The 20,244-nt window shown below is 37.9% G+C and overlaps 1 protein-coding gene across 1 annotated transcript in view; it reads right to left on the minus strand.

Moving 5' to 3' along the window:
* SCCPDH (saccharopine dehydrogenase (putative)) overlaps positions 1-20,244 on the minus strand; it is a 46,905-nt gene that overhangs the window by 2,695 nt on the left and 23,966 nt on the right. The window contains exon 10 of the mRNA XM_007167176.2: positions 568-679. Coding sequence (XP_007167238.2) covers positions 568-679 — 112 coding nt within the window. The remainder of the gene's footprint in view (positions 1-567; positions 680-20,244) is intronic.

Raw genomic sequence — 20,244 nt, forward strand, 5'->3', positions numbered from 1 at the left:
AACGAAGACCCAACACAGCCAAAAATAAATAAATAAATAAATAAAATTAAGAAAAAAAAACAAAACTGCACAACAGACCCCCTGTGATCTATTAGGAATGATGGTAATTAAACTTATACTATAATTCACAAGTGGGATTGTCTCTGTACAGTTCTCTAAAATTTACAGCATAAGTTACTGAATGTTTTGGAGTGATAGTTCTTTTTAACAATCTATCAAAACTTTTACCTTGCCCAGAAAAATGCACGTGTGCACACACTTTACAATGTCAGAGTGATCCAGACTCCAAAGAAAGCTTGGATCACAGCTTTGATTATGTTATAACTACACTGCTTTAAAGTGACCCTTGACTATGAGAATAGAACAGATAAATATCAATCAGCCCCTTGTCTTCTTAGTATTAAAAATTCCATTCAGAATTACTGAATCATACTGAAAGAAAAAAAAACAGAGAGAGGGACACAACAATAAAACTGAATGATACCAATAACTGCTGTAATAGCACACCACTTTATAGCTTAAGACAATGTAAAACTCCCAAGCATTCTTAAGTCACATGTGAAGTACCTGGTCCTTTCACCTGAGTACAAATTCTGATATTTGGTTTGTTCTTATCAGGACCAAAGCCTTGGCTGTATCCTTGACCAAAAAATGTCAACGTAAATGATGAGGCATCAATCTGAGGAAAAGAAAGCAAAGGGTTTATTAAATAAATATGTCATTTCCTCCTTGAACACAATAAAACCTACTAATATACTTCATATATGATATTTTCAATAAATAAAAAAATCAATATTCTATCTGCCAGAATATCCTGCCATCCTTTACTTAAGAATGGAGCAAAAAATAATTCTTCGAAGAACAACAAGTTTTGCTGACTGGAGTGATGCTGAGAGGAGGGAGGTAGTGAGGAATAAAGCTGATATAAAGATGAGAGGAGGGAGGTAGTGAGGAATAAAGCTGATATAAAGATGAGTCTTAGGTTGTGGCTGAAAGAAGAACAGCACCACCAGAATAGGCAGTTTCAGAGGAAAAGCTGGAGGTAGTTTTTCTTTTAGGATAGAATATGGTACTCTGGCTTTAGATATCTGTTTGAGGTGACAAGACAAAAATAGTCAACAAGTAACGGCAGTATGGGCCTAGGGTATAGATATAAAATTGCTCCACTTAGAAGTGTAAAAATTAGATTCAAAAATTAAATTATAGAAGATCTATCCAAGCATCTGTCACAATCACTAAATTTAGAAATAAAATAACAAAGCCATGGTGAACAAATTTTTATTAAGTATCAACCAAGGGTCAGACACTATGTTAGGTCCTGAGACATAAATAAAGTATTAATAAAATTAAAATAAAAGAAAAGGCATTCCTGGAGCTTACAGTTTAGTGTGTGTGGAAATATATACATATATATATACATACACACACACATATACATATAAGAGATCTAATAACAATATGAGACATGAATAAGAAGTGCAGGACTAGTTTAGCAGAGAGCATTATTAAATTTACTGAGGAAGAGGCGAGGGTTTTGAATTGTGCATGTGTACGCGTGCACACACACACACACACACACACACACACACACATTCTAATAGAGAAGTTTATTACATAGAAAAGTAAGGTGAGTACCAGAAAGGAGAAACCATTATTTAAAGGCAAAACCAGACAAGGATGCCACAAGAAAAGAAAATGACAGCCAATATCACTGAAGAACGTAAGTGCAAAAATCCTCAACAAAATATTAGCAAACTGAATTCAACAATATATTAAAAGGACCATATACCATGATCAGGTGGGATTTAGTTTAGGGATGCAAGGATGGTTCAACATCCATGAATTAGTCAATGTGATATACCACATTAACAAAATAAAGGATAAAAATCATATGATCGTCTCAAATGCAGAAAAAGCATTTGACAAAATTCAACATCCATTTATGATAAAAAGTCTCAGCAAAGTGGGTATATAGAGTGGATATACTTCAACATAATAAAGGTCATACATGACAAACCCATTGCTAACATCATACTCAATGGTGAAAAGCTGAAAGCTTTTCTTATATGGTCAGGAACAAGACAAGAGTGCCCACTCTTGTCGATAGTATTCAACATGGTATTGAAAGTTCTATCCAGAGCAGTTAGGCAAGAAAATGAAATAAAAGGTATCCAAATTGGAAAGGAAGAAGTAATACCATCACTATTTGCAGATGACATGATGTTATGTATAGAAAACCCTAAAGACTCCATCAAAAAATCAGAACTAAAATGAATTCAGTAAAGTCATGGGATACAAAATCAACACCCAAAAATCTGTTTCATTTCTATGCATTAATGAACTAGCAGAAAGAAATATTAAGAAAGCAATCCTGTTTACAAATGTATCAAAAAGAATAAAACATCTAGGAATAAATATAACCAAGGAGGTGAAAGACCTACATGCTGAAAACTACATGACATTAACAAAAGAAATTGAAGAAGACCCAAATAAATGGAAAGACAGTCCATGCTCATGGATTCAAAGAACATCATTATAATGTGCACACTACCCAAAGCAATCTACAGATTCAATGCAATCCCTATCAAAATACCAATGGCATATTTAACAGAACTAGAACAATAAATCCTAAAGTCTATATAAAACCAGGAAAGACTCCAAATAGCCAAAGAAATCTTTGCAAGAAGAACGAAGCTGGAGGTATCATGCTCCCTGATTTCAAACAATATTACAATGCTATAGTAATTAAAACAGTATGGTATTGGCATAAAAACAGGCACATAGATCAATAGAACAGCACAGAGAGCCCAGACATAAACCCACACATATGTGGTCAATTAATTTATGACAAAGGAGCCAAGAATATTCAATGGGGAAAGGACAGTCTCTTCAACAGATGGTGTTGAAAAAATGTAACTGGATTGCTTCTTACACCATACATAAAAATGAACTCAAAATGGATTAGAGACTTGAATATAAGACCTGAAACCATAGATCTCCTAGAAGAAAACATAGGCAGTAAGTTCCTTGACACAGGTATTAAAGATGCTTTTTCTGAACTTGACACCAGAAACAGAAACAAAAGCAAAAATAAACAAGTAAGATTACATCAAAGTAAAACGCTTCTGTGCAGCAAAGGCAACCATGAACAAAATGAAAAGGCAACCTACTAAATGGGAGAAAATATTACAAATCACATATCTGATAAGTGGCTATTACCCCCAAAATATAAAGAATTCATACAACTCACTAGCAAAAACCAAACACTCGAACTGAAAAATGGGCAGAAGATCGGAAGACATTTTTCCAAAGAAGACATACAGATGGCCAATAGGTGCATGAAAAGATGCTCTACATCATTAATCATGAGGGAAATGCACATCAAACCACAATGAGATATCACCTCACACCTGTCAGAATGGCTACCATCAAAAAACTAGAAATAGAGGAATGACCAAGATGGTGGAGTTTAGGAAGTCCCTGGACACACCAAAATTATAACTATGTACAGAGCAACTATCAATGAGAACAACCTGAAGACTAGCAAAAAAGATTTTCAACAACTAAAGATATAAAGAAGAAACCACAACAAGATGGGTAGGAGAAGCGGAGATGCAGTGTAGGCAAGACCCAAACTCCCAGGTAGGCAACCCCCAAATGGGAGGATAATCACAATTACAGGCATTCTCCCCAGGGAGCGAGGGGTCTGAGCCTCACACTGGGCTCTCCCCAGCCCGAGGGTCCTGTACCAGGAAAACAAGCCCCCAGAACATCTGGCTTTGAAGGCTAGCAGGGCTTGCACACAGAGAGCTGGAGGGCCATAGGAAACAGAGATTACACTCTTAAAGGACTCACACAAAATCTCCCATGCTCTGAAATCCAATGCAGAGGTAGTAATATGAAAGGAGCCCAGGTCAACCCACTTGCTGATCTTGGAGAGCCTTCCGGGGAGGCAGAAGGGAACTGGGACTCCCTCTGGGGACAGAGATGCTAATGGGAGCCATTTTGGGGCACCTGTTCTGCCATGAGGACACTGGTGCTGGCAAGCGCCATTTTGGGGTCCTCCCTCTATCTCATTAGCACCAGGTACTTCCCTGCCCAGTAGCAGACCAATACCAGCCCTGGGACTCCCTGGGTCCTGCAGCCAGCTATGTTGGGATCCAGTACTGCTCACCCCAGGGGGGTGGCACCAGCCTGAGCCCCCTGGATACCTGGCGCAGCATGCCATGACTTGGCCACACCTACTATCAGGCTGGTACCAGCCCAGGACCCCCAGGGCCCTGCAGCCAGCCTTTCCAGGACCAGGCCATGCCCACCAGAGGGGCAGTAGCCTCAGCATGAGGCAGGGCCTGGCAGCCATCTGGGGGCCAGCTCTGCCTACTAGTGTGCCCACAGTAGTCAGCCCCGCCACCAAAGAAAGGCCCATACAGCCCACATAGGGGGCACCTCTAGAGCATATAGCTCCGGTGAACAGTGGGGAGTATGCTGCTAGGCCCCACTGAAAGTCTCCTACAGGAGGCCATTCTCCAGGATTGCAAAATGTAACTGACTTACCTAATATCATACACAGAAATAAAAAACAGAGACATAGGCAAAAGGAGGCAACAGAGGAATGTGTTCCAAAAAAGAACAAAATAAAACACCAGAAGAACTAAGATAAGTGGAGATAAGCAATCTACTTGATAAAGAGTTCAAGATAATGATCATAAAGGTACTCAAAGATGCTTGGGAGAAGAACGGATGAACACAGTGAGAAGTCTAACAAAGAGTTCGAAAATATAAAGAAGAACCAAACATAGATGAAGAATGTAATAACTGAAATAAAAAATACATGAGAAGAAATCATCAGTAGATTAAAGATACAGAACAGATCAGTAAACTGAGAGTAGTGGAAATCATCCAAGCTGAACAGAAAAGACAATGTTTAAAAATGAGAACAGTTAAAGATACCTCTAGGTACTAATGTACTAATTTACTAATATTTGCATTACAGGGGTACCAGAAGGAGAAAGGGGGAGAACTTATCTGAAGAAAAAATAGCTGAAAACCTCTCTAACTTAGGAAAGGAAACAGATATCCAAGCCCAGAAAACACAGAGAGTTCCAAACAAGATGAACCCAAAGATATCTACACCAAGACATACTGTGATTAAGATGGTAAAAATTAAAGATGAAGAGAGACTCTTAAAAGCAGAAAGAGAAGAGCAACCAGTTACGTACAAGGTAACTCCCGTAAGGCTATCAGCTGACTTTTCAGCATAAACTTTGCCAGGAAGAAGGGAGTGGCATGACACATTTTAAAGTAATGAAAGGAAAAAACCTACAACCAAGAATACTCTACCCAGCAAGGCTATCATTCAGATTTAAAGAGAAGTTTTACAGACAAGCAAAAAGCTAAAAGAGTTCAGCACCACTAAACAGGCTTTATAAGAAACATTAAAGGGACCTTTCTAAGTGGAAAAGAAAAGACTACAACTAGAAATATAAAAATTATGAAAGGAAAAATCTCATTGGTAAAGGCAAATATATAGTAAAGGTAATAGACCAACTACTTGTAAAGCTAGCAGAAAAGTTAAAGGACAAAAGTAGTAAAATCACCTATTTTTACAGTAAGTAGTTAAGGGATACACAAAATAAAAAGATGTAAAATAAGATTTCAAAAACATTAACATGGGGTAGGGCGGAGTAAAAATGCAGAGTTGTTAGAAATGTGTTCAAACTTAAAGAGATCAGTAACTTATAATAATCACAAATATATACAGGTTGCTATATATAAACCTCATGGTAACCCCAAACCACAAATCTATAATAGATACACACACACACAAAAAAGAAAGAGATCCAAACATAACACTAAAGATAGTCATCAAATTACATGGGAAGAGAGAAAAAGAAGAAACAAACAAAAAAACTACAAAAACAACCAGAAAACAATTAACAAAATGGTAGTAAGTACATACCTATCAATAATTACAGTAAATGTAAATGGACTAAATGCTCTACTCAAAAGACGTAGAGTGACTGAATGGATACATAAACAAGACCCATATATATGCTACCTACAAGAGACTCACTTCAGATATAAAGACACACATAGACTGAAAGTGAGGGAATGGAAAACGGTACTCCATGTGAAGAAAAATGAAAAGAAAGCCAGAGTAGCAATACTTATATCAGAGAAAATAGACTTTAAAACCAAGACTATAACAAGAGATAAAGATGGATATTACTAAGTAGAAAGGGACCAATCCAACAAGAGGATAAAACAACAACCCAACATAGGAGTACCTAAATACATAAAGCAAATCTTAACACACATACAAGGAGAAACTGACAGTAACACAATCATAGTAGGGGACTTTAACACCTCACTAACATCAATGAACAGATCACACAAACAGAAAATCAATAAGGAAATGCTGGCCTTAAATGACATATTAGACTAGATGAACTTAATAGATATATACAAAGCAATCCATCCAAAAGCAGCAGAATACACATTCTTTCCAAGTGCACACGGACATTCTCCAGTATAGATCACATGCTAGGCCACTGAATAAGCCTTGGTAAATTTAAGAAAACTGAAATCATATCAAGCATCTTTTCCAACCACAACACTATGAAACCAGAAATCAACTATAAGGAAAAAACTGCAAAAATCAAACATGTGGAGGATAAACAACATGCTACTAAACAACAAATGGCTTAATGAAGAAACAGGATATCAAAAAAATACCTGGAGACACATGAAAATGGAAACACAACAATCCAAAATCTATAGGACACAGGAAAAGCAGTTCTAAGGGGGAAGCTTACAGCACTACAAGCCAACCTCAGGAAACAAACAAACAAACAAAATTCAAGTAAATAACCTAACTTTACACCTAAAGGAACTAGAAAAATAAGAACAAACAAGACTCAAAGTTAGCAGAAGGAAAGAAATCATAAAGATCAGGGCAGAAATAAATGAAATAGAGGCTACAACAACAATAGAAAAGATCAATGAAACTAAGAGCTGATTCTTTGGACAGATAAACAAAATTAATAAACTTTTAGCCAGACTCATCATGAAAGAAAGAGAGCTCAAATAAACAAAATCAGAACTGAAAAAGGAGAAGTTACAATTGACATCACAGAAACACAAGGGATCATAGAAGATTTCTGAAAAAACTGCATGTGAATAAAATGGACAATATAGAAGAAATGGATGAACTCCTAGAAATGTACAATCTCCCAAGATGGAATCAAGAAAAAATAGAAAATATAAACAGACTGGTTACCAGGAATGAAACTGAATCAGTAATTTAAAAAACCCTCAGGGGGGTCTGGGCAAGATGGCGGAAGAGTAAGACGCAGAGATCACCTTCCTTCCCACAGATACATTAGAAATATATCTACACATGGAACTGCTCCTACAGAACACCCACTGAACGCTGGCAGAAGACGTCAGACCTCCCAAAAGGCAAGAAACTCCCCACGTACTTGGGTAGGGCAAAAGAAAAAAGAAATAACAGAGACAAAAGAATAGGGACGGGACCTGCACCAGTGGGAGGGAGCTGTGAAGGAGGAAAGGTTTCCACACACTAGGAAGCCCCTTCGCGGGCGGAGACTGCGGGTGGCAGAGGGGGGAAGCTTCGGAGCCACAGAGGAGAGCGCAGCCACAGGGGTGCGGAGGGCAAAGCGGAGAGATTCCCGCACAGAGGATCGGTGCCGAGCAGCACTCACCAGCCCGAGAGGCTTGTCTGCTCACCCGCCGGGGCGGGCGGGGGCTGAGAGCTGAGGCTCGGGCTTCGGGCTTCGGTCAGATCGCAGGGAGAGGACTGGGGTTGGCGGCGTGAACACAGCCTGAAGGGGTTAGCGTACCACAGCTAGCCGGGAGGGAGCCTGGGAAAAAGTCTGCAGCTGCCGAAGAGGCAAGAGACTTTTCCTTGCCTCTTTGCTTCGCGGCACGCAAGGAGAGGTGATTCAGAGCGCCGCCTAAACGAGCTCCAGAGACGGGCGCGAGCCGCGGCTATCAGCGCGGACCCCAGAGACAGGCATGAGACACTAAGGCTGCTGCTGCCGCCACCAAGAAGCCTGTGTGCAAGCACAGGTCACTATCCACACCGCCCCTCCCGGGAGCCTGTGCAGCCCGCCACTGCCAGGCTCCCGTGATCCAGGGACAACTTTCCCAAGAGAACGCACGGCGCGCCTCAGGCTGTTGCAACGTCACGCTGGCCTCTGCCGCCGCAGGCTCGCCCCGCATCCATACCCTTCCCTCCCCCCACCCCCCCTGAGTGAGCCAGAGCCCCCAAAGCAGCTGCTCCTTTAACTCCGTCCTGTGTGAGCGAAGAACAGACGCCCTCAGGTGACCTACACACAGAGGCGGGTCCAAATCCAAAGCTGAACCCCGGGAGCTGTACGAACAAAGAAGAGAAAGGGAAATTTCTCCCAGCAGCCTCAGAAGCAGCGGATTAAAGCTCCACAAACAACTTGATGTACCTGCATCTGTTGAATACCTGAATAGACAACGAATCATCCCAAATTCAGGAGGTGGACTTTGGGAGCAGGATATATTAATTTTTCCCCTTTTCCTTTTTTTGTGAGTGTATATGTGTATGCTTCTGGGTGAGATTTTGAGTGTGTAGCTTTGCTTTCACCATTTGTCCTAGGGTTCGGTCCATCCTTTTTTTTTTTTTTTTTTACTTAAAAATTTATTTTTTCTTAATAAATTTTTTCTTAATAATTTTTTTCCTTCTTTTTTATTTTAAAAAATTTTTAAAAATTTTTTCTTAATAATTTTTTCTTATTTTTTATTTTAAAAAATTAAAAAAATTTTTTTTCTTAATTTTTTCTTATTTTTTATTTTAAAAATTTAAAAAATTTTTTCTCTTAAATTTTTTTCTTAATAATTTTTTTCTTATTTTTTAATATAAAAAATTAATAAACTTATTTTAAAATTTTAAAAAAAATTTTTCTTAATCAATTTTTTAATAATTTTTTTCTTATTTTTTATTATAATAGCTTTATTTTATTTTATTTTATTTTATCCTCTTTCTTTCTTTCTTTCTATTTTTTCTCCCTTTTATTCTGAGCCGTGTGGATGAAAGGCTCTTGGTGCTGCAGCCAGGCATCAGGGCTGTGCCTCTGAGGTGGGAGAGCCAACTTCAGGACACTGGTCCACAAGAGACCTCCCAGCTCCACGTAATACCAAACAGTAAAATCTCTCAGAGATCTCCATCTCAGTATCAAGACCCAGCTTCACTCAACGACCAGCAAGCTACAGTGCTGGACACCCTATGCCAAACAACTAGCAAGACAGGAACACAGCCCCATCCATTAGCAGAGAGGCTGCCTAAAATCATAATAAGGCCACAGACACCCCAAAACACACCACCAGACGTGGACGTGCCCCCCAGAAAGACAAGATCCAGCCTCATCCACCAGAACACAGGCACTAGTCCCCTCCACCAGGAAGCCTACACAACCCACTGAACCAACCTTAGCCACTGGGGATAGATACCAAAAACAACAAGCTGGGGTAGCAATTCTCATATCAGACAAAATAGACTTTAAAATAAAGACTATTACAAGAGACAAAGAAGGACACTATATAATGATCAAGGGATAGATCCAAGAAGAAGGTATAACAATTGTAAATATTTATGCACCCAACATAGAAGCACCTCAATACATAATGCAACTACTAACAGCCATAAAAGGGGAAATCAACAGTAACACAATCATAGTAGGGGACTTTAACACCCCACTTTCACCAATGGACAGATCATCCAAAATGAAAATAAATAAGGAAACACAAGCTTTAAATGATACATTAAACAAGATGGACTTAATTGATATTTATAGGACATTCCACCCAAAAACAACAGAATACACCTTTTTCTCAAGTGCTCATGGAACATTCTCCAGGATAGATCATATCTTGGGTCACAAATCAAGCCACAGTAAATTTAAGAAAATTGAAATTGTATCAAGTATGTTTTCTGACCACAACGCTATGAGACTAGATATCAATTACAGGAAAAGATCTGTAAAAAATACAAACACATGGAGGCTACACAATACACTACTTAATAACGAAGTGATCACTGAAGAAATCAAAGGGGAAATCAAAAAATACCTAGAAACAAATGACAATGGAGACACGACGACCCAAAACCTATGGGATGCAGCAAAAGCAGTTCTAAGAGGGAAGTTTATAGCAATACAAGCCTACATAAAGAAACAGGAAACATCTTGAATAAACAACCTAACCTTGCACCTAAAGCAATCAGAGAAAGAAGAACAAAAAAACCCCAAAGCTAGCAGAAGGAAAGAAATCATAAAGATCAGATCAGAAATAAATGAAAAAGAAATGAAGGAGACAATAGCAAAGACCAATAAAACTAAAAGCTGGTTCTTTGAGAAGATAAACAAAATTGATAAACCATTAGCCAGACTCATTAACAGAAAAAGGGAGAAGACTCAAATCAATAGAATTAGAAATGAAAAAGGAGAAGTAACAACTGACACTGCAGACATACAAACGATCATGAGAGATTACAAGCAACTCTATGCCAACAAAATGGACAACCTGGAAGAAATGGACAAATTCTTAGAAATGCACAACCTGCCGAGACTGAACCAGGAAGAAATAGAAAATATGAACAGACCAATCACAAGCACTGAAATTGAAACTGTGATTAAAAATCTTCCAACAAACAAAAGCCCAGGACCAGATGGCTTCACAGGCGAATTCTATCAAACATTTAGAGAAGAGCTAACACCTATTCTTCTCAAACTCTTCCAAAATATTGCAGAGGGAGGAACACTCCCCAACTCATTCTACGAGGCCACCATCACCCTGACACCAAAACCAGACAAAGATATCACAAAGAAAGAAAACTACAGGCCAATATCACTGATGAACATAGACGCAAAAATCCTCAACAAAATACTAGCAAACAGAATCCAACAGCACATTAAAAGGATCATACACCATGATCAAGTGGGGTTTATTCCAGGAATGCAAGGATTCTTCAATATACGTAAATGAAACAACGTGTTACATCATATTAACAAATTGAAGGAGAAAAACCATATGATCATCTCAATAGATGCAGAAAAAGCTTTTGACAAAATTCAACACCCAGTTATGATAAAAGCCCTGCAGAAAGTAGGCATAGAGGGAACTTTCCTCAACATAATAAAGGCCATATATGACAAACCCACAGCCAACATTGTCCTCAATGGTGAAAAACTGAAACCATTTCCACTAAGATCAGGAACAAGACAATGTTGCCCACTCTCACCACTATTATTCAACATAGTTTTGGAAGTCCTAGCCACGGCAATCAGAGAAGAAAAAGAAATAAAAGGAATACAAATTGGAAAAGAAGAAGTAAAACTGTCACTGTCTGCAGATGACATGATACTATACATAGAGAATCCTAAAAATGCCACCAGAAAACTACTAGAGCTAATCAATGAATTTGGTACAGTTGCAGGATACAAAATTAATGCACAGAAATCTCTTCCATTCCTATACACTAATGATGAAAAATCTGTAAGAGAAATTAAGGTAACACTCCCATTTACCATTGCAACAAAAAGAATAAAATATCTAGGAATAAACCAACCTAAGGAGACAAAAGACCTGTATGCAGAAAAGTATAAGACACTGATGAAAGAAATTAAAGATGATACAAATAGATGGAGAGATATACCATGTTCTTGGATTGGAAGAATCAACATTGTGAAAATGACTCTACTACCCAAAGCAATCTACAGATTCAATGCAATCCCTATCAAACTACCACTGGCATTTTTCACAGAACTAGAACAAAAAATTTCACAATTTGTATGGAAACACAAAAGACCCCGAATAGCCAAAGCAATCTTGAGAATGAAAAATGGAGCTGGAGGAATCAGGCTCCCTGACTTCAGACTATATTACAAAGCTACAGTAATCAAGACAGTATGGTACTGGCACAAAAACAGAAACATAGATCAATGGAACAGGATAGAAAGCAGAGATAAACCCACGCACATATGGTCACCTTATCATTGATAAAGGAGGCAAGCATATACAATGGAGAAAAGACAGCCTCTTCAATAAGTGGTGCTGGGAAAACTGGACAGGTACATGTAAAAGTATGAAATTAGAACACTCCCTAACACCATACACAAAAATAAACTCAAAATGGATTAAAGACCTAAATGTAAGGCCAGACACTATCAAACTCTTAGAGGAAAACATAGGCAGAACACTCTATGACATAAATCACAGCAAGATCCTTTTTGACCCAACTCCTAGAGAAATGGAAATAAGAACACAAATAAACAAATGGGACCTAATGAAACTTAAAAGCTTTTGCACAGCAAAGGAAACCATAAACAAGACCAAAAGACAACCCTCAGAATGGGAGAAAATATTTGCAAATGAAGCAACTGACAAAGGATTAATCTCCAAGATTTACAAGCAGCTCATGCAGCTCAATAACAAAAAAAACAAACAACCCAATCCAAAAATGGGCAGAAGACCTAAATAGACATTTCTCCAAAGAAGATATACAGATTGCCAACAGACACATGAAAGAATGCTCAACATCATTAATCATTAGAGAAATGCAAATCAAAACTACAATAAGATATCATCTCACACTGGTCAGAATGGCCATCATCAAAATATCTACAAACAATAAATGCTGGAGAGGGTGTGGAGGAAAGGGAACACTCCTGCACTGCTGGTGGGAATTTAAATTGATACAGCCACTATGGAGAACAGTATGGAGGTTCCTTTAAAAACTAAAAATAGAACTACCATATGACCCAGCAATCCCACTACTGGGCATATACCCTGAGAAAACCATAATTCAAAAAGAGTCATGTACCAAAATGTTCATAGCAGCTCTATTTACAATAGCCAGGACACGGAAGCAACTTAAGTGTCCATCATCGGATGAATGGATAAAGAAGATGTGGCACATATATACAACGGAATATTACTCAGCCATAAAAAGAAATGAAATGGAGGTATTTGTAGTGAGGTGGATGGAGTTAGAGTCTGTCATACAGAGTGAAGTAAGTCAGAAAGAGAAAAACAAATATATTATGTTAACACATATATATGGAATCTACGGGAAAAAAAAAAAGGTCATGAGGAACCTAGTGGCAAGACGGGAATAAAGACACAGACCTACTAGAGAATGGACTTGAGGATATGGGGAGGGGGAGGGGTAAGATGTGACAGGGTGAGAGAGTGGCATGGACATATATACACTACCAAATGTAAAACAGATAGCTAGTGGGAAGCAGCCACATAGCACAGGGAGATCAGCTCGGTGCTTTGTGACCACCTGGCGGGGGGATAGGGAGGGTGGGAGGGAGGGAGACGCAAGAGGGAAGAGATATGGGAACATATGTATATGTATAACTGATTCACTTTGTTATAAAGCACAAGCTAACACACCATTGTAAAACAATTATACTTCAATAAAGATGTTAAAAAATAAAAAATAAAAAATAAAAAACCCTCAACTCCCAATAAACAAAAGTCCAGTACCAGAAGGCTTCACAGGTGAATTCTACCAAACATTTAAGAAAAGTTAATGCCTAACCTTCTCAAACTATCCCAAAAAAATGCAGAGGAAGAAATGCTTCCAAAGTCATTCTATGAACATGCATCACCCTGATACCAAAACCAGACAAAGATATCACAACAAAAGAAAATTACAAGCCAATATCATTGATGAACACAGATGCAAAAATCCTCAACAAAATGTTAGCAAACTGAATTCAACAATACATTAAAAGAATCATATACCATGATCAAGTGGGATTTATCCTGGGATGTAAGGATAATTCAATAACTGCAAATCAATCATTGTGATACAGAGTATACAGGGAACATGCTGGGTATACAGGGAACATACTTCAACATAATAAAGGCCATATATGACAAGTCCATAGCTAACATCATCCTCAATGGTGAAAATCTGAAGGCATTTCCTCTAACATCAGGAACAAGAGTGCCTACTCTTGCCACTTTTATTCAACACAGTATTGGAAGTCCTAGCCACAACAATCAGACAAGAAAAGAAATACAAGGAATCTAAATTGGAAAGAAAGAAGTAAAACTGTCACTGTTTGCAGAGGTCACAATACTACATACAACAGATCCTAAAGATGCCACCAAAAAACTATTAAAACTAATAAATGAATTTAGTAAAATTGCAGGATATGATACAAAGTTAATATACAGAAATCTGTTGTATTTCTATACACTAACAACAAACAATCAGAAAGAGATTAAGAAAACAATCTCATTTACAATCGCATCAAAAGGAATAATACCTAGTAAAAATCTAACCAATGAGGTAAAATACTTTAAAAATCATAAGATGCTGATGAAAGAAACTGAAGACGACACATAGAAAGATAAACCATGCTTGTGGATTGTAAGAATTAATATTGTTAAAATGACAATACTACCCAAGGCAATCTAGAGAATGAATGCAATACCTATCAAAATACCAATGGCATTTTTCACAGACCAAGACCAAATAATTCTTAATTGTGACGTCAAAAGACCTCAAACAGTCAAAATAATCCTGAGAAAGAACAACAAAGCTGGAAGTGTCATCTTCCCTAATTTCAAACTATACTACAAAGGTAATCAAAACAGTATGGTACTGGGAATTCCCTGGTGGTCCAGCAGTTAGGACTCCATGCTTCCACTGCAGGGGGCACAGGTTTGATTCCTGGTCAGGGAACTAAGATCCCGCAAGCTGCGTGGCATGGCCAAAAAAACGAAAAACAAAAACAAACAAACCAAAAAACCCAGTATGGTACTGGCAGCAAAAAACAGACGCATAGATCAATGGAACAGAATAGAGAGCTCAGAGATAATCCCACACTTACATGTTCAGTTAATCTACGACAAAGGAGGCAAGAATATACAACAGGAAAGACAACCTCTTTAATAAACTGTGTTGGGAAAACTGGACAGCTACTGCAAAAAATCAAACTGGACTACTGTCTCACACCATATAGAAAAATAAACTCAAAGTAGATTAAAAACTTAAGTGTAAAACCTGAAACCACAAAAATCTCTAGAAGAAAATATAAGTAGTATGCTCTTTGACATTGGTCTTAGCAATATTTTACTGGATATGTCTCCTCAGTCAAGGGAAACAAAAGCAAAAACAAACAAGTGGGACTACATTAAATTGAATTTTGCACCGTGAAGGAAACTATCAACAAAACAAAAAGACTGCCTACTGAATGGAAGAAGATATTTGCAAACAATGTATCTAGTAAGGGGTTAATAACTAAAATATACAAAGAACGTATACAACTCAACATCAACAAAACCCCAAACAACCTGATTAAAAATGGGCAGGGCTTCCCTGGTGGCGCAGTGGTTGAGAATCTGCCTGCCAATGCAGGGGACACGGGTTTGAGCCCTGGTCTGGGAAGATCCCACATGCCACGGAGCAACTAGGCCCATGAGCCACAACTACTGAGCCTGCGCGTCTGGAGCCTGTGGTCCGCAACAAGAGAGGCCGCGATAATGAGAGGCCCGTGCACCGCGATGAAGAGTGGCCCCCGCTTGCCGCAACTAGAGAAAGCCCTCGCACATAAACGAAGACCCAACACAGCCAAAAATAAATAAATAAATAAATAAGTAAATAAATAAATAAATCATTTTTTAAAAATGTTAAAATGATAATATTTTTTTTAAAAAGTTATAAAAAAAAATGGGCAGTGGAATGGAATAGACATTTTTCCAAAAAATATATACAGATGGCCAACAGACACATGAAAATATGCTCAATATCACTAATCATCAGGGAAATGCAAATCAAAACTGTAATGAGATATCACCTCACACCTGTCAGAATAGCTATTATCAAAAAAGACAAATAAGTGTTGATGTGGAGAAAAAGGAACCCTTGTGAATTGTTGGTGGGTATGTAAATTGAATGCCACTATAGAGTATGGAGGTTCCTCAAAAAATTAAAAACAGAACTAGCATATGATCCAGCAAGTCCACTTCCAGATATTTATTTGAAGAAAACAAACACACTAATTTGAAAAAAATATATGCAACCCCATGTTCACTACGGCATTATTTACAATAGCCAAGACGTGGAAACAACCTAAATGTCCACTAATGGATAAAGAAAATGCAGTGTGTATATATGTGTGTGTGTGTGCGTGCGCATATATATATTAAGGTCATATATACAGAAAACAGATAGGTGGTTGTCAGAGGCAGGGGGTAGGGGTGGAAGAAATCAATGAACTGGATATTTTTTTTAGATTAAATAAATTGAATAAAAAATAAAGATAGGAGCTTTTCAGTACATTTATCAAAATTAGGTAACTATTATTTAAAAGTAGCAATAGATTCATCTACTCATGTATGTACAAGGTCATATGCTGTCAAAGGCCAATACCAAAGAAGATGAATTCCAAATAAAAATAGGAGGAAGCCAAGTTGGATAAGTTTCACAAAAGAAACCAAGTGGACTTTCTTGGAGCAAAGATATTTGGCAGCTTTCTCAGGCATGACCACTTTTCCTTCCCATTTCCCTCACTTCATCCTACAACATGTAGCCTTATAAATGCCTGAGCATTACATTATAAATTGTGCGTGAGTTCATGAGATCCGAGCAGAGATTATCTTAATATAATAGGATGAAAAAAATCAAATAATAGGATGGCATCCAGGCCTTTCAAGGCCTGATTGATAGTTCACTATACACTAAATCTCCCAGAATTAGTGTTGGCAAGTAGAGAAGAAAGGAAAAGAGGAAACAAAAGGGGAGAGAAGTTATTGATTTTTCCTGTCCAAACATGTCTAAGGAAGAGGATAACTCTTCCAGGCTACCTGAACTGTAGTCCATCTCTTGTGAAGACTGATTCCACCAAAAAAAAAAAAGTGAATTGTCTTCTGTAATTTGCTTAAATGGAGAGAATAAGTAAGCAGGACAATGCCTTGTCCTGAAATTATCTTACCTACGTAACAGATATATTTCTGATTAAGTTAATTAATTGCATTCTGGCTTATATACCTCAGGCTCTTGTGAATTAGTTACAGTGAGTAACCAATTCTTCTGGCCCTGATAAATCTGAACAGTGTTAAGAACCCATATAACGATTAGTAAGTTTCAGCACTGGAATCAGGACCATTGTAAGCTCTTCCTTCTTTTCACACTTACACTGCTCCTATACCACTGGTTCCTAATTTTTAACTCAAGAACCCCTTTCAGGGGAAAAAGTCGAGAAGGGATGCAGTAGCATGGTGGATCGCAGTCTAACATGGCTAGAACATACAACTGAAGAGGAACAGGGTGGCATTAACGTGTCAGTGGTGTGAAGAAAGTCAGACACACAGGCTGTACTTGTCTCCTCCCCTGCCTGAGGCACACATGCTATCTGATCGTTACCCTCTCAGGCTTGACACATTCAGTATGAGACAATTTTCAACACAGTCTCTAGGATGCTACTACCAATTAATCAGAGTTGGCATTAAAAAAAAAAAAAGCCTATCTGCTATCCAGGTCTAGCTCATGAAGGGCCTCACATCTGCAGAGATGGACTTCAGTCACTGGTGCTCTAGGAGTGTGAACCAAAATAACCCAAACCTCACCCAGAACCTTCCTACCTCCATATCAGTGATTCACAACCTTGGAAGTGCATTAACATTACTGGGGAGTTTTCAAAAAGCCCAGTGCCCAGGCCACATTCCACACCAATCAAACCCACATCTCTGGTCATCTGTTTTGGGCTCTCTCCCAAAGCTGAGAACCACTGACCTATCCTTCGAGGCCCCACTCCACACCTACTGAATCAGAATGTCCAGATGCCAGGGTCAAAACATGTATTTGAAAAAATCTCCCTGGGTGATTCTGATATATAAAGTCCCAGTTCTAAGAGTCATTGCCAAAGCAATAAGCCAGGGAAGTATTTTAAAGAAGGTGATAACAGGGTCAGATTTTATTGTTTATTGAAGTATAGTTGATTTACAGTATTGTTAGTTTCAGGTGTACAGCAAAGTGATTTAGTTATACATGTATATATATTTTTTTTCACATTATTTTCCATTATAGGTTATTACAAGATATTGAAAATAGTTCCTTGTGTTATATAGCAAATCCATGTTGCTTATCTATTTTATGTATAGTAGTTTGTAGCTGTTAATCCCCTTCTCCTAATTTATTCGCCCTTTCCCCTTTGGTAACCATAAATTTGTTTTCTATGTCTGAGTCTGTTTCTGTTTTGTATATAGATTCATTTGTATCAATTTTTAGACTCCACATATAAGTGATATCATGTAATATTTGTCTTTCTCTGTCTGACTTACTTCACTTAGTATGGTATTCTCTAGGTCCATCCACGTTGATGCAAACGGCAATATTTCATTCTTTATGTCTGAGTAATATACACCACATCTCCTCAAACCAATTGTCTGTTGACGGGCACTTGGGTTGTTTCCATGTCTTAGCTATTGTAAACAGTGCTGCTATGAACACTGGGGTGCATTTATCTTTCTGAATTAGAGTTTTCCTCTTTTCTGGATATATGCCCAGGAGTGGGATTGCTGGATCATATGGTAGCTCTATTTTTAGTTTTTTAAGGAATCTCCATACTGTTTTCCATAGTGGCTGCACCAATTTACATTCCCAACAGTGTAGAAGGCTTCTCTTTCCTCCACACCCTCTCCAGCATTTATTATTTGTAGACTTTTTGATGACAGCCATTCTGACTGGTGTGAGGTGATAGCTCATTGTGGTTTTGTCATTTCTCTAATAATTAGTGATGTTGAGCATCTTTTCATGTGCTTCTTGGCCACATGTATGTCTTCTTTGGAGAAATGTCTATTTAGATCTTTTGACCATTTTTTAATTGGATTTTTTTAAATATTGAGTTGTATGAACTGTTTGTTTATTTTGGACATTAACCCGTTTGGCTGCATTGTTTGCAAATGTTTTCTCCCAGTCTGTAGGGTGTCTTTTCATTTTGCTGATGGTTTGCTTTGCTGTGCAAAAGGTTTTAAGTTTAATCAGGTCCCATTTGTTTACTTTTGTTTTTATTTCTTTTGCCTTGGAATACAGATCTAAGAAAATATTGCTATGATTTATGTCCAAGAATGTTTTGCCCAGGTTCTCTTGTAGAAGTTTTATGGTATCATGTCTTATATTTAGGTCTTTAAACCATTTTGAGCTTATTTTTGTATATGGTGTGAGGGAGTGTTCTAATTTCATTGACACATGAAGTTGTCCAGCTTTCCCAACACCACCTGCTGAAGAGACTGTCTTTTCTCCATTGTACATTCTTGCCTCTTTTGTCAAAGATTAATTGCCTATAGGTGTGTGGTTTTATTTCTGGGCTCTCTATTCTGTTCCATTGATCTAACTGTCTGTTTTTGTGCCAATACCACGCTGTTTTGATTACAATAGCTTTGTAGTATTGTCTAAAGTCTAGAAGGGTTATGCTCCAGCTTTGTTCTTTTTCCTCAGGATTGCTTTGGCAATTCTGCGTCTTTTGTGGTTCCATATTATTTTTAGGATTATTCGTTCTAGTTCTGTTAAAAATGTCATGGGTAATTTGATAGGGATGACATTAAATCTGTAGATTTCTTTGGACAGTATGGCCATTTTAACAATATTAATTCTTCCAGTCCAAGAGCATGGGCTATCTTTCCATTTCTTTGAATCATCTTCAATTTCCTTTATCAATGTTTTACAGTTTTCATCATATAGGTCTTTCACCACTTTGGTTAAGTTTATTCCTATTTTTTTTTTTTGATGAGATTTTAAACGGGATTTTTTTTTTACTTTTTCTTTCTGATATTTCATTGTTAGTGTAAAGGACTGCAACAGATTTCTGTATATTAATCTTGTATCCTGTTACCTTGCTGAATTCATTTATTAGTTCCAATAGTTTCTGTGTGGAGTCTTTAGGGTTCCCTATATAGGGTGTCATGTCATCTGCAATTTTACCTCTTTCCTTCCAATTTGGATATCTTTTATTTCTTTTTCTTGTCTGACTGCAGTGGCTAGGACTTCCAATACAATGTTGAACAGAAGTGATGAGAGTGGGCATCTCTGTCTTGTTCCTGAATTTAGTGGGAAGGCTTTCAGCTTTTCACTGTTGAGTTTTATGTTGGCTATGCATTTGTGGTAAATGGCTTTTATTATGTTGAGATATGTTCCCTCTATACCCACTTTGGTGAGAGTTTTTATCATGAATGGAT

The sequence above is a fragment of the Balaenoptera acutorostrata genome, chromosome 1 (genome assembly GCF_949987535.1).
Source record: "Balaenoptera acutorostrata chromosome 1, mBalAcu1.1, whole genome shotgun sequence".
Lineage (NCBI taxonomy): Eukaryota > Metazoa > Chordata > Mammalia > Artiodactyla > Balaenopteridae > Balaenoptera > Balaenoptera acutorostrata.